The sequence below is a fragment of the Orbicella faveolata genome, unplaced genomic scaffold (assembly GCF_042242905.1).
Source record: "Orbicella faveolata isolate gen_17 unplaced genomic scaffold, um_ofav_v1 contig_26, whole genome shotgun sequence".
In the NCBI taxonomy this organism is placed as follows: domain Eukaryota; kingdom Metazoa; phylum Cnidaria; class Anthozoa; order Scleractinia; family Merulinidae; genus Orbicella; species Orbicella faveolata.
The window spans coordinates 18,121,885-18,136,432 of record NW_028301554.1 but is presented as its reverse complement, the minus strand read 5'-3'; the positions used below and the strand labels follow the sequence as shown (position 1 = coordinate 18,136,432).

Genomic DNA, 14,548 nt, shown 5'->3' with positions numbered 1-14,548 from the left:
ACAAAAAGCCGCCATTTTTTAATGCGCGCGCGCTAATCACGCGTGAAATTATGCGCAGTAGGGATGCGCAATGCAATACTGGGGCATGACCTTAAGAGAGGTATGGTCTGACCATCCTGTAAACAAACATTGGCAGGCTGTAAGTAGAAGGTAACACAGTCGAACCTGCACTAGCGGCCATCTCTCTTCAACGGCCACTTGTTTTGGTCTCGGCGGAGAATCCATACATTCACTCTTATTTTAACCTCTCTACAACGGCCACCTCTCCGAAACGGCAACAGCCACTAAAACCCGTCCAACTGCCAAACAACCTCTCAACAACGGCCAGTGAATCAACGACTGACGAACAATGTATGCAAAACTGCATTTCTTATTAATTCATACCACGCGTCATTGGTCTCTGTTTTATCGACTTTATTTTCATTGTGTTACGTGTTTACATGCTGCTATAAGCATTTTATTTAGATAAAAATGTTGCACCCCCTTCCCCATAACGGTCACCTCTCGACAACGGCCACTTTCCTCTGTCCCCAAGGTGGCGGTTGTGGAGAGGTTCGACTGTAATTTGAAATTATGTTCACTGGGAACCGCCTATAACTGTTATTGTTGTACGATTTCTGGTAGATTCTTCTGGACAGAGATTTTCAAGCTGTAAAGAGTCTTGGTCAAGTGTGTAAGGATCGAGTCACACTGGCATCGACTTTACTAAAAATCTTTCGTCATGAGAAAGAAGAAATTTTCCTGTTAAAAACTATGAACTCATTAGAAATAGAGAAGCAAGGTAAGGTAAAGTTGGTGATTAATATGTTAAGATTTTAAGACGGAATCCACCAGAAGTTCGAGTAACGAGTGGAGAAAAACATAGTACCAAGATTATTTACATCGTATTACAAACTTCTGTACGACTGTTTTAAATATCTTTTCAAAAAAAAAAATCATTTCTAGCAACACCAAACGTCGAAAACGAATGTTGAACTTCGTATGAAACACTCGAAAGTACTGGTGAAATGAAACTGATGATGAAATTTTGGCTGTGTTTGCACAAGTTCTCTGAGCTTTGAAATTCATTTTCTCTCGTTTCCATGGGAAATTGTTTTCGGTGTTATTTGAGACAATTATTTATGTATTTACCTTTAAGAAAATGTAAAAATGACTGTAAAATGCTTAAAATTATTCTGGTGCCAGATTTTTGTCCACTAAAACCTGAAATTGTTCGATTTTCTATCGGATTTCGTCTTAAAGTCGTCTGAAAATGCCAATACTCATTCATTTATTTAGGCCCCGTCCACACTACGCCGGAGAAATTTGAAAACGCGGCTTTATTTCTACGGTTAGGCCTACCATCCACACTAATCCGTCACGAAAAGGAGAGGAGAAAATTGAAAACGCCGGCTTTATTTCTACGGTTAGGCCTACCATCCACACTAATCCGTCACGAAAAGGAGAGGAGAAATTTGAAAACGCAGCTTTATTTCTACGGTTAGGCCTACCATCCACACTAATCCGTCACGAAAAGGAGAGGAGAAAATTGAAAACGCCGGCTTTATTTCTACGGTTAGGCCTACCATCCACACTAATCCGTCACGAAAACGGAGCTTTCCGAAACGCTCTTCAAACCGGAGGAATTTGAACACGCCGGCTTTTTGTTTTCGTGTGGACGGAAAACATTTTGAAAACGGAGCTTTTCGAAAACGATGGCGTCACGATAATCATGTGATATCCCTGACCGAGCTTTCCTAAAACACAAATCCAAAATGACTGGTAATTGTTGCATTTGCAAATTCCCCCGGCGTAGTGTGGACGGGGCTTTTGTTAGCATTCTGCCTACCTTCACATCGTGGAAAATAGATTGTTCTTTTAGCGAATGCTATACATATTGAAGCAATTCTGTTCAATTCGAAAGCGATGGCGTCACGATAATAATATGATTTCCCTGCCCGAGTTTTCTTCAAACACAAATCCAAAATGACCGGTTATTCTTGCGTCTTTAACTCCTCCAGCGTAGTGTGGAGGGAAAACATTTGATGCGTTTTCAGAGTAAAGCGGGGACATTTCCCGCGCGCTTCTGTACTTCCCTCTCCCCAGCCTCCGAACTACCAGCCTACACGGTCAAGGCAGCACGAAAGTGGCCTCTGCAGAGTAGAGAGGTCCGCCGTACTGATGTAAAGACGAATTCAAAATGCCAAAACGGAACAAAACTGTTGTTTTTCGTTCGTTTATTTTGTTATGTGTCGATCGCCGAACTCTCAGTGTTGACGTTACGGCTATTTATGATTGTAACACAGCTTTTGTATGTACCTTAATTGCAGAAGAAGTATCCACGTTGTTTCGAGGAACTTCTTTAACCACTACACTTATGGACCAGTATATGAAAATGGTCGCGATACCTTATCTACAGAAAACTATTGGTGACGTCGTAGCAAAAATTCTGGAATGTAAGCAGTCTTGTGAGGTATGATGATCACCTGTTTTTGCTTTTTTTTTCTTTTATAATACTGTGAAAGATAAGTCATTCGCATTGTGCAAGTGAATTTATGAAAGATCAGATACTTGAACTGCGGAGAAAGATATGAAAACACCTACTGGTATATTACGAACTCAGAATGTGACCAGCTCCCAATTGGCTTGATAGCTCAGTTGGTAGAGCACTGCACCGGTATCGCAGAGGTCATGGGTTCGAATCCCGTTCAAGCCTGAATTTTTTTCAGACTTTAATTTCACAGCTGTTTAAGTTGCGTACGTATAACAGCGATGATCAGTCATGTCTTCATACATTCACATTATTATTATATTTTTCAACTAAATCTTGGTTAGGCTCTTCCAGTGTGCCTATTACGCTTTCCAGTCATCTTGAGAAGATAAATTTCAAACCACCTTGCTAAGATATGTTAATTAAATAAGTTTTGATCTTGTTTACCCGTGGAGTGCACACTTGACATACGAGCAACTAATTATTAACCTTGTTTTTAGTTGAACCACTTTTAAATATGTTTCACTTGCTATTGAAAAGCGCAGAATAAGTCATTTCAGTCAAATAAAGACTGGAACGTGGCGTAGATACTGATAACCAAGTGTCCCTGTATCCTAGAACTTGTAAGATGGCCTACAACTTGGTTTCAGAATTGGCCTTAAATAACTCTTTCTGTACAATTATTACTACCTTGCAGTTAAATCCAGCTAAACTAGAGAAGGGTGCCGATACTGTAGTGAACCTTAAACAGCTGCTAGAATTCTTATTTGAGGGAGTCGATGCTATTGTTAAGTCGCCTGAGAACTGTCCGAGGTAAGGCAGACACCATCTAACATAAGTAGGTAGTCTATGAACAGGTTCCCGCTGGAAGGGTCTGATCGCGGTTGGAAGGGCCGAGAAGGAACTAGTTGATAGTGAAGTGGCCGAGGGGGGATTGGGGTGAAAGTCTTTAGTAAAACATTAATGCTATTTATTTTGTTAACTTTAAGCCACTGCATTTTTTTCAGTGGTCAGAATTTCCAGTGTAGCAGATATCCTAATTTTCAATTCGCAGAGTTACTCATCAACTATTTGAAATCGTTGCAGAACTTTGCGGTATTTATTTTGCTGCTTGCAGCAAAATGTGAAAGATAGATGGTCGGACAATGAAATAGTTAGAAGCCGTGTTGTCAGGTGAGGTTTTTGTCACTGTTTGGTTTTATACACAACCCTCATTGGTTGTTACAATTGGTTATACGCACGGGTAGGTATATATTTTACATATGGCTGTCATTTAGCATACATTAGCTATAGCCTTCGACCGTTTTTTACCCAATTTCGTTTTTATTTGCTGATAAACTGATGCGCCTCCTCGGTTCATTCTCGGTTAAACACGCGCGCAAAAGGTAAGCATTTATTTACGTTTTTCACGTCGCTTTTACGGCGCAGTAGTGAAGCAGTGAAGCTAAAAACCACACGAATTGCCATAACGGTCTAGATACCTCACGGGTAACGAGGAAAAACACGCCTGAAGCAAGGTAGGCTTATTTTTATTCATACTCCTTCGAAGACGCCTTTCTTAAGCTTGAGAATATAACCGTTTTTTCTAATAAAAATCCCAACATTTCGAACCCTGCGCAACCTGAGTACTACAGTATGTACAGGGACGCTCATTTGCGAGTTTGGGTCAACTGTGTTGAGAGCGGTGCAGCTAGAGAGCAGCATGGTTGCCATCAAAATTATGGTAGATAACCTTCTGTATTGTTCTTCTTTGATCTGGAATGATTGTGTTAAAATATTTCTTAATCAATGTTGGGCGTCGGGGCGCCCATTAGTTCCTTTGAACAAAAATTTAGTCGCCCGCACTCGTAACTTAATCTTCTCAAACGACCGGGCGACTGGTGAATTTATGACGGGCAGACTTGCATCTGCGACCTCGTGCTTTGACTGTTCGTTGAGTACATTCGTTGATGCAAAGGGAAGCGTTTGAAGGGAGTATATTCGATGATGCAATGGAAAGCATTCGAAGTGGTTGATTGTACTAGTTTTTCTCCCTAAAACTGCGACGAAAGCGCGCCATTTCGTTCGTGACGAATTTTTAACGTCCAGGCGTTCCTAGTTGAGGCGAAGAGCCTGAAAACTTGTTATTCATCGTTCGATGTAATGCCTGGTTACTATGTTGCGGATGTCCCAATAACGCAACAACGAATTCTTCAAGTAAAATTCTACGGAAAACCTGTGTTAAATGAAGAAATACGTGTTAACAAATACTGGAAACAGATCAAGCATATGTCAAAGTTTACGGGCATGATGTTTGATAAGTTTATTCTATTAAAGAGCTTAAACTGTGGTCTGTGGGTAAGACTTTGAAGTGCTTTTCGTTTCACTGTTGTGCGGTTCGAATGCTACCTGTTTCGAACCCAATTGAGTTCGCACCCCTGAACTCATTATAAACAGTCTATTTCGAGTTCGCCTTCACCTTCAATGGATTAAAGAACGAGAAATAAACATGTTTTGTGTGATTGTGTTTCATTATGCCCACAATGTTGTCTTTTTTGCTCAGTAAGAGAAAGATAAGTTTTACGCACTTGATCGCTAGTGGAGTCGATGTGGGTGCGAACTTGGGTGCGAAACCTCTAGCTGCCGTTCGGTACATTGGAAAGGCTTTGTTATCAATTTTGTTGACTGTTAAAATTTCCGCATAATCCAGTGTGTTTTCCGCATGATCGAAGTATTTTGCCCCCGAAAATTTCCGCATAATTTGTTTTTTTCTTTCCCCGCACCTTGTCAGATGGCATGTGATTTTCCTCGTGCTCTGTCTTGCTCATTCCTCTCGGTGGCATCTACTGTATGACGCTTACTATTAAAATAAAGGTTTCATATACCAATTTTATTCCCCCCGGTGGAGGTGCAGTAGCCTCATGGTTAAGGCGCTCGTATCCGTGTGATTTCTTCATGTCTCGCGCAAAAACACGATTAAAACAAAGAAATCGATAACAAGAGAATCATACATGAGGAAACAAAGCAAACCATAATCGTTCAAATGAACCCATTTACAAAAATTTTCCTTTAGTTTTTTTTTTTTTGAACGGCGGGGGCAGCTTTAGTGGTAGCTACTCCTAGTTTCGATATTTGCTATTCGGTTTGATACAGTACGGTACTTTCGATACAGCCTGCAAAGGAAGAAAATATAAGGCGCAGCATACATTGGCGGAAGCCTGAAAATAGCAGTTTACTAAGATAGGAAAACACCACAGATCTAAAAATAAACCATAAAGAGACAAGTATGGTTTAGGATGAAGAACATTAACACGGATTACAAACAATGAATTTGAAAAATTTAGGATAAGTATTTCAAGTTGCGAAACCGTGACGTATCTGTAGTAAGCCAAGTGATCAAGAATTCACACTTCACTGGCGAAGTTGCCAGTTTGAATATCCGCAAGGCTGTTACCGAATGTAGAAGTCGAGACAGTTGCTAAGAAAGTTGCTAGGGAAGTTTGAAAAATCAGCGAAGAGAAGCAAGTGTTTCTATGTTGTGGTTAGATTTTGTGGACCCAATATCATCCTAATTTAATCCACTCTAGGAAATTATCTTTCGCCGGAACCTCAAAAGTGCACCGAATTCAGAAGATGCACGCTCTGTTGGAGTTAAGTAGTGTTGTAACTGCGTACAAACACAGGGAGGTTTCTTTGGGTTCGAACAGTAGAGAGATTTTTATACCGCTCGCCGCACGTTCATGCAATCTAGTTGACTGTAATAAAAGCGAAAATAGAAGCACCCTCAGAAAGCCGGGGTTAGCGATTGCCGTAACAAAAATTGTAAGCTTGTGAGTAAGTAAGCAACTTCATTTACAGAAGGTGACTCCTAACAGCACGTACTTATAATCGTTTAATGAAAAGTGAGCGGAAAACAAGGTAGCTATGTATCTACAGAATTATGCGGTACATGTGGTAAAGGGTACGTACGTTAACACCTAAGGTTCACTTGACCGAAAGCAAACAGAAGTAAAGTGATATTACCTACAAGCTTGTAAAATTATCGCGTACTGAGTATTGCTAGTGGGAAGTTAAAGGATGGACAGTAACTAAATTGTGGAGTGAATGACCGTGTCTGCCTTGACTTGTTATTCAGCTGGTTATCTTGAATTGTTATTTTCGTAATCCGTCTGTAGCTTGTGAGGATATCGATGAAGCTGTGCGTCTAAAATTAATCTTGGCAAATTAAGAACAGCGCAAATTAAAACAGCAATACTAACTATAAACATGGCTAAAGTTAATCTATAAAAGCTTGAGCGGACTTCTCTTCTGGTCTACTTTTGGCCGCCTCATTAAAATTGCTGTAGTTATATCGAAAGCGTCAGTCACCGCATAGAAAAGTGCTTAAGTTGGTTTTCCTCATGGTTACCTTCTGACTAGGTTCGATTTGCGCCGCTCTCTCCCGAACAGCAGCTGGTAATCGAGCCTACCTTCTAACACGATTGCTCGTAAACCGCGATTTTGTTCTTGCAAAGTGGGCAATCATGCTGAACGTCCATAATCTCGTCCAAGCAGCAGCAGGCGAAAACACCAAACAGACAGCAGCACAGGCAAGCAGTGATACCCGGTACATAGTGTGTGGTGGTGGCAACCGTAACACGACAATGTGGACAAACCGTCCTGACGGACGAAACACCAAAGGTCGCGTCAGCCGTATTTTCCATGACGCCCGGCTGCTGGTTTATGACTTGTGTCCTAGAAACTTGCTGCTGAGGCGGAGGCTGTGAGTAACCTTGCTGTGGTAAATAACCTGCTTCTGGTGGTCGGTAGCTTGCTTGTTCAGATGGATAACCAGGTAGTTGAGGTGGATAACCAACTTGTTGAGGTGGATAACCAACTTGTTGAGGTGGATAACCGCCTTGTTGAGGTCCTTGTTGTGGTGGATAACTTGCTTGTTGTGGTGCGTCACTTCCTTGTTGTGGTGGATAACTTGCTTGTGGAGGTTGATAACCACCTTGCTGCGGTGGGTAACTTGCTTGTGGAGGTTGATAACCTGCTTGTTCACCTTGATTTCCACTTGGTTGAAGTTGGAAGTTGTCTGGGTGCTGTTGATGATCAACTTGTTCTTGGAGGGTTGTGTATGGTTGTTGTTTGGCGGCCATGTTGGCTCTCTGATGCAAGACTCCTTTTGTGTTGTGCAAATTCCCTGTTGATCGAAGAGCACTTTCCAGACAGATGAACAGACTGAAAAATAACGCAAGTTTTAAAAGGTGTGAGCTTGAGAACAGGATTCGCTGTTTAGTTTAGAAACCGATCGAGAATTTATGCCACGTACACCAAAGAGGCTACCAATTTGAATATCTGCTAAATCTCGAGGGAGGAGCTAGGGTAGATTGACAAGTTACTGAAGCGGATCATGGCAGTGTCTTTGTTTGCCCAGATGCGATCCCAAAATAACGCGGTGAATGTTATCTATAACACTAACAACAAAAACACAGTAGAGAGCTTAAGCAGAGACGTTAAGTTTTTGAGAGTGGGACGTGAATCGTAAGTCCGAATTTTCTTTTCGTTTTGGCGTGTATTATCGAGTTTTCGTCGCAAACTTCCTGTTGTAAATACCAAAATGGGTCACTTCAATTCACTGGTGATGTGTGAAACCGCGCCAAAAACATACACTTCCGGATGACGTTCGTGGTTCAAAAACGTCTGTGCTTATACCTTTTGTGCTAACAAGAAGATCTGTTAGATGTTATAACCGCGCTTTTAAAATTTAACTGTTTGCTTAGCACTACCGTCGGAACGGAGTGCACATTCCAAAGTAGTCATTGATGATTCTTTTCTTACTGTAGAAATCACATAACTTGATCAACACAAACTGTATTATTGCACCATCAGTGGTAGCCATTGAGAAATCTCCGATGACCTAATGGTCTTAATCTTTGTAGAACTTTCTTCGGGATATGTATGGGCATGAACGATATAAATGACACGATAATAACACTATTAACAACAGCTTTCTTTCTTAAAAGTCATGATTAAATTTAATTGGTGTTTTCCACGAGTAAAGGGCTAGTAAAGTAGTCACACAAGTCATATAATTTAATAATAAAACTCTATCCCGACCGATGTATCGATTTTGGTCACTCCAGTGACGACAGATTGAAAACGTGACAGAAAATTGGCGTTGCTTTCGATTCTCACCAAATTTGGACAGTGGAATGATCTCATCATTAGCCAATTATAGGCCATCTTTCAGCTCTTTTCGTCATATCCCCCCCACGGGAGAATTTTGTCAAGTTAGCTAATTTAGCATGCAAGCCAACGTAATGGCGGTCACCGTCGACGAAATGTTTATTTGCTCAAAATTGGGGCAAAATCTTTCGGAGATGGAAATCAAGACATTTGTAAGGATACAGAAAGTAATTTGGGGCCGGTTGCTGGCTTCTAAGGCTGAATTTATCCTGAAGTAAGCTGTATTTTCGTTTTCGTGCCGAAAGCCATGCGATGAAATATTATCGGCTTGTTCTCCTGTCTTGTTCTGTTTTTCTCTTGGTCTTTCTTGTAGCCCGCCGAGGCCAGTCTTTCGTCTAAATCAGTTGAAAAAAGTTCGAAAAAGATGTTCCCATTCAAGTTTAAGCTCTCAGGCGATAATTCTGGAGATTTTTGGCCGAAGCGTTCGGCTTTGTTATGTTCGTGTTTTTCGGTTGCTGTGGGCGACCGTGGCTTCCTTTGTTAGGTCAAGTTTGGAGTGAGGTCACAAAAAAATTCGAATTAATTCTGGTTTTGTTCGATTTCGCTGAAATTTTAACACGATAAAACTGGATTGTTAACGAATAGATTTACCGCCTGCCGATGTGTGGTAGCTATTAACGCTGAAGTGTTATATCGCTTCGAAGTCAGGGTTTTGAAGAGATTTTTTTGCAACGTGTGGGTTCGGCGTGATTTTGTAACCGGAGGTTTTTGTTGACCCCGAAAGAAAAACTATCCGGAAAAGGTCATTTCATCGACGATTCAAAGGAATATAAATATGTATATGTTCCGAGCTAAATTTCTGGTGAAAAAATATAATTTTTGACGAACGCTGGGTTTTTAGTTTTTTCCCGCGAAAGTCAGTATCGGAGATGAGATTTATTAATGTTTCAACAGCTTTTGGCGAGTACACATCACAGGTTGCGTGACTCAAAATTTGGCCGAGTGGAAGCTTGGGTCTGGTCGCAGACAAAACTACGAAAAAACCACGGTCAAACCATGAACCGCGCTCGGCCCATGGCGGCGCGGTTAAAATACCACGGGTAAACCATGAACCGCGCTCGGCCCATGGCCGCGCGGTTAATAAGCTCTCTAATATCTAGGCAGGTACTTAGCAAACAGCCTTACAGGCTATCTTTAAACGGGGAACGGGGAACGGGGAACGGGGAACGGGGAACGGGGAACGGGGAACGGGGAACGGGGAACGGGGAACGGGGAACGGGGAACGGGGAACGGGGAACGGGGAACGGGGAACGGGGAACGGGGAACGGGGAACGGGGAACGGGGAACGGGGAACGGGGAACGGGGAACGGGGAACGGGGAACGGGGAACGGGGAACGGGGAACGGGGAACGGGGAACGGGGAACGGGGAACGGGGAACGGGGAACGGGGAACGGGGAACGGGGAACGGGGAACGGGGAACGGGGAACGGGGAACGGGGAACGGGGAACGGGGAACGGGGAACGGGGAACGGGGAACGGGGAACGGGGAACGGGGAACGGGGAACGGGGAACGGGGAACGGGGAACGGGGAACGGGGAACGGGGAACGGGGAACGGGGAACGGGGAACGGGGAACGGGGAACGGGGAACGGGGAACGGGGAACGGGGAACGGGGAACGGGGAACGGGGAACGGGGAACGGGGAACGGGGAACGGGGAACGGGGAACGGGGAACGGGGAACGGGGAATCTTTAAAATGGGGAATCTTACAACGGTGTTGTCGTAGCGAATTATTCCTAATAGGAGATGAAAAGGACTGACAGTCAGTAAACCGTGCCTAGAGTGTATGATCATCTTTGCTTTCAATCGTTATTCTGCTGGTTATGTTGAATTGTTATCTTGTTAATCCGACTAAGGAATGCCAACATTACTAAAATATACCCTCTGTAACGTCAAATCAAATCAAATGAATTCAAATCAAATCAAATACTTTATTAGGAACAGAATTCCTGAAGCTAAGACTTACTTGCAAAGAAGCTGTGCTTCCAAGTTGAATGTAGGCGAATTGAAAATAGCACAAATAAAAATAGAAATACTAATCACAAACAGATCCAAACTGAGTTAATCTATAAAAACTCATGCAGATATCTCTTCCTGTCTAAATCTGAGTTAGTGAAACTGCGGCAGTTACATCGAAAGTGTTCATCAATGTGTAAAACGGTCCTTAAGTTAGTTTTTTCTCACTGTTATCTTCTAAAGTGGTTGCTCGTAAGTGGCGATTTTATTCTTGCAAAACGGGCAAGTATGGACGACATCCATAAACTCGTCCAAACAGCAGCAAACGAGACAACCAAACAGGGCGCACAACAAAGGCAAGCACAGCCATGCTTTGAAGCCCGGTACAGTGTGTGTGTCGGTGACAACCGTCATCTGACAATGCGGACAAACCGTCCTGACGGACGACTCGCCGAATATCACGCTATCTGTAGTTTCCATACCGCTCGGCTGCTGGTGTATAACTGCTTGTTGCTGTGGCGAAAGCTGTGATTGATGTGGTGCATAACCTGCTTCTTGAGGTTGGTAGGTTGCTTGCCAAGGTGGGTAACCAGCTTGTTGAGGCGGGTAGCCTTGCTGAAACGGATAGCTTGCTTCTTGGTGTGGGTAGCCTCCTTGTTGAGGTAGATAACGTGCTTGTTGAGGCGCGTAACTTCCTTGTTGTGGTTGATAACTTGCTTGTGGAGGTTGATTACCTGCTTGTTCATGTTGGTTTCCTCTTGGTAGGAGTGGAAAGTGATCTCGTTGCTGTTGATAATCAACTGGTTCTTGGAGGGTTCTCCACTGTTGTTTTCCCGCCATGTTTGCTCTGTGATGAACGATTGCTTTTCTCCTGAGCAAATTTCTGTTGCCCGAAGACTATTTTCCACACCGTTGATCGGACTGAAAAATCACAGAAACTTCGAAATGTGGAGAGAGAAGCGCCCAAAATCTAACTGCAAGCGTCTGTGATCGTGAGAACAGGATTCGATGCTTAGCCAACTGATTGAGCATTCATGCCACAACCACGAGGCTACCGATTTGAATCACTGCTAGACTACTAGATTGACAAGTTACTGAAACGCAGTGTGACGTGTTTCTTTGTTTTGTCAGATTTTTTGGATTCGTGCCAATACTAATCTATACCTCCCTAAGAAAGTTTATTTTACACAGGAAGTGAAGATAACTTTAATTTCCATGTTGTATAAGGAAATAGAGTGAGTAAAGGGATTGCATGGAGCTGTTTTTTCCCTCCAAAACCGCACTGATATCAGTTTTAGAAAATGTTTTAGAACTTCATAGAAAGATGCTTTACTTAACTTTATTCAAAATAATTCTATGTTCCGCGTTCAGGTTCATTTTCATGCAAATCAAACTCATTTTCATAAGAAAGGTTTGCACGAAGACTCGGTTTGAAACAGAGGCACAGGGCAACTCAGAAATGGCAACAATACCAGAGCTACCCATCTGGAAATAATAGACCACGAGCATTGGCTCTTTCCTTTACTTCGTCGCAGAAAAAGGGAAAATATTTAAAATGTGAAAAAAGACAGTCCCCAGTTTTCACGTGACAATGCTTGCCTTTGTCTTTTACTTATTTCATTTTTGATCGACCAGGTGACGAAAAGAGCCACTGCTCAAACGCCACTTTAGAAACGAGAAGAAAGCTGGGGCGAGTCTCATCTAGCAGTCACTTGTGGGATCGTTACTGGGGACAATATAGCTTCTCGTCTTTTGTTTTATCCCCGTTAACACTCGCACAGACTACTGTGAGGTGAGATTTGCCCCAGGTTTCCTCTTGTTTCTAAAAGAAGCTCAGTCACGGTTGGCACATTTTGAAAAGTTTAGCCTAAATTTTCAAATTCGTCGTTTGCAATCCGTGTCAATCTTCGCCATCCTTGACCATCCTTGTTCCTTTATGGTTTACTATTACCTCTTTGATGTTTCTCTATCTTAGTAAACTATTATTTTCAGGTTTCCTTCCATTTAAAGGAGATTTTGTACGTGGCCAAAAAAAAGACAAAACACCGTGACTGAGCTCCTTTAAGTGGCCACTAGTCTACAACCTCGTTCCCAGGGTCTCATCCTCTCACCCTCCTCGATCGAGAAAGGATAGGGTGGGAAGATGAGAGACCCTGGGAACGAGGTTGACTGGTCTTTTGAATGGTGTTTTAATTAAAGTACGTTTTTTCATGTTTCAGTGGTTTCCTTTTCCTGCGGTTAATTTGTCCCGCCATAATGAATCCAAAAATATGCAACATGATGTCAGGTGAGTTAGCGTTTTTTATAACGCAGTAGAAGTCATTATCCTTGAAAAGTGATTGATCCTTGATGCTTTGAACTTGTTTGTTACCTTTTGTTTTACGTTTTTTCCGGGACTGGGCTACTCACTCGGCTGATTGTACTCTTTGCCATTGTTGACTTCCCCTCAGTAGTTCAGCTTCATCCCTTTGAAGGTTACTTGGCTGGTATACCATGTGACTTTAGTTATTCGGGCTTGCATTCGGAGGAAACGCCGTTCGATTGTTTTTTTTTTGGTTAGGAAGAACAAAACACCTCTCGCGTACAAATGTTGCAAGTTTTACGTCAAATGATAAATTGCATGGTGTTTCTTCCTCTTGAACAGGACATTTCGTCAGATAAGGGTCATTTTTAACTCGTGAATTGCGATATCAAGTGACGAGTTGCAGTGAGTGATTCACTGATTGTGGATGCATGTACTCTCTTGTAGAATCTCCGTCATCTTGTGCTGCTCGAACTCTCACACTTGTGGCAAAGTGTCTTCAAAACTTGGCTAACTTAGTTGAATTTGGCGCCAAGGTACGTTACAACTCTCAGCATCTGAATTTTGTTTCTAGAGTGTTATTTTTTTTTTCGCTTCAGTCATTAACAGAATTGCCCTCTTGTCATTTGATTACAGGAATCATTTATGACACCAGTTAATCCATTCATTTTAAAGAACAAGGAAAAAATGATAGCGTTTTTGGATGAGTTGTCGGTAAGTCAAAGCGTTAAGTGTTGTTCGTTTGTGTCTGAAAATCAAGGTCAGTCAGTGATAGCTAAATCCCTCTAGGCGTTTACAATAGCTGAAGTCTAACAGCAGGAGGTTTCTCCTTACGTATTTCATATACAGTGGACCCCTCTTCACGGTAGTTCCAGTATTCATACAATCTTTACTGTATAGTACGGGGACCTCCATTGTACAGACACTGAGCTTTGCCCCTGCTTGGTTTACTGGCCTGTCAAATACAGTCATGACAGCGAGGGCTCACCAAAGATCAGCCAGAGCCCTGTAAGTGTCTGAATTTGTTTGTGTGTGAGTAGCGTCATACAGATGTCTTGGCACCTTCCAAGACACAAAACTGAATTCAAGGTGGTGACATTACTCATTGAACTCAAAGAGATGACATTTCTAAAGAAAGCCAGGGATTTGCTTGCCTCGCGTACATAGGTTTTAAATAGATTTTTAGTTATTGTATATTTAAGAGGGTCACAAGTTTATTAGTTGTATAACTATTAGGTGTTCACCCTCTATAAATAAGATTGGTTGATTGATTGAACACGCCGATAAAGTTGCGCGTAGAGTCACGTGCATTATCGAGATTTCCACAAAACAGATTTGTCTATGTATAACTTTTCCTACATTGCAACAGCAGGGAATCAATGTCATTTACTTTCCCCTTAATGTCACGCCCTCAAACAGTCTTGTTCAAATCGTTGTTTCATTTTCCAGAACGTGACGCAAATCCCGCCAAGCACCGAGCAAGTGTCGTCAGATCCATCACGTGACCTTGCTGCTGTTCACGACATTTGTTGGGCGTACAAGTCAGAACTCCAACAGTTGAGCCAAACACAGGTAATAAATTGCTTTCTGATGTGTTCATATATAACTCCATT

At 42.3% G+C, this 14,548-nt stretch overlaps 3 protein-coding genes across 3 annotated transcripts in view; 1 reads left to right on the top strand and 2 right to left on the bottom strand.

Annotated features, from left to right (window-relative positions):
• The window catches only part of LOC110040023 (ras GTPase-activating protein 1-like), a 33,175-nt gene that overhangs the window by 15,805 nt on the left and 2,822 nt on the right, over window positions 1–14,548 (top strand). The window contains exons 17-24 of the mRNA XM_089295066.1: window positions 625–781; window positions 2,310–2,452; window positions 3,168–3,283; window positions 3,557–3,643; window positions 12,853–12,920; window positions 13,383–13,471; window positions 13,572–13,649; window positions 14,385–14,507. Coding sequence (XP_089151192.1) covers window positions 625–781; window positions 2,310–2,452; window positions 3,168–3,283; window positions 3,557–3,643; window positions 12,853–12,920; window positions 13,383–13,471; window positions 13,572–13,649; window positions 14,385–14,507 — 861 coding nt within the window. The remainder of the gene's footprint in view (window positions 1–624; window positions 782–2,309; window positions 2,453–3,167; window positions 3,284–3,556; window positions 3,644–12,852; window positions 12,921–13,382; window positions 13,472–13,571; window positions 13,650–14,384; window positions 14,508–14,548) is intronic.
• On the bottom strand, window positions 5,210–7,806 carry LOC149108406 (uncharacterized). The gene has a single exon (XM_089295067.1). The coding sequence runs from the start codon at window positions 7,588–7,590 to the stop codon at window positions 6,922–6,924; it is 669 nt and encodes a 222-aa protein (XP_089151193.1). The 5' UTR covers window positions 7,591–7,806; the 3' UTR covers window positions 5,210–6,921.
• Window positions 10,851–11,594, bottom strand: LOC110040060 (uncharacterized). The gene has a single exon (XM_089295069.1). The coding sequence runs from the start codon at window positions 11,471–11,473 to the stop codon at window positions 10,871–10,873; it is 603 nt and encodes a 200-aa protein (XP_089151195.1). The 5' UTR covers window positions 11,474–11,594; the 3' UTR covers window positions 10,851–10,870.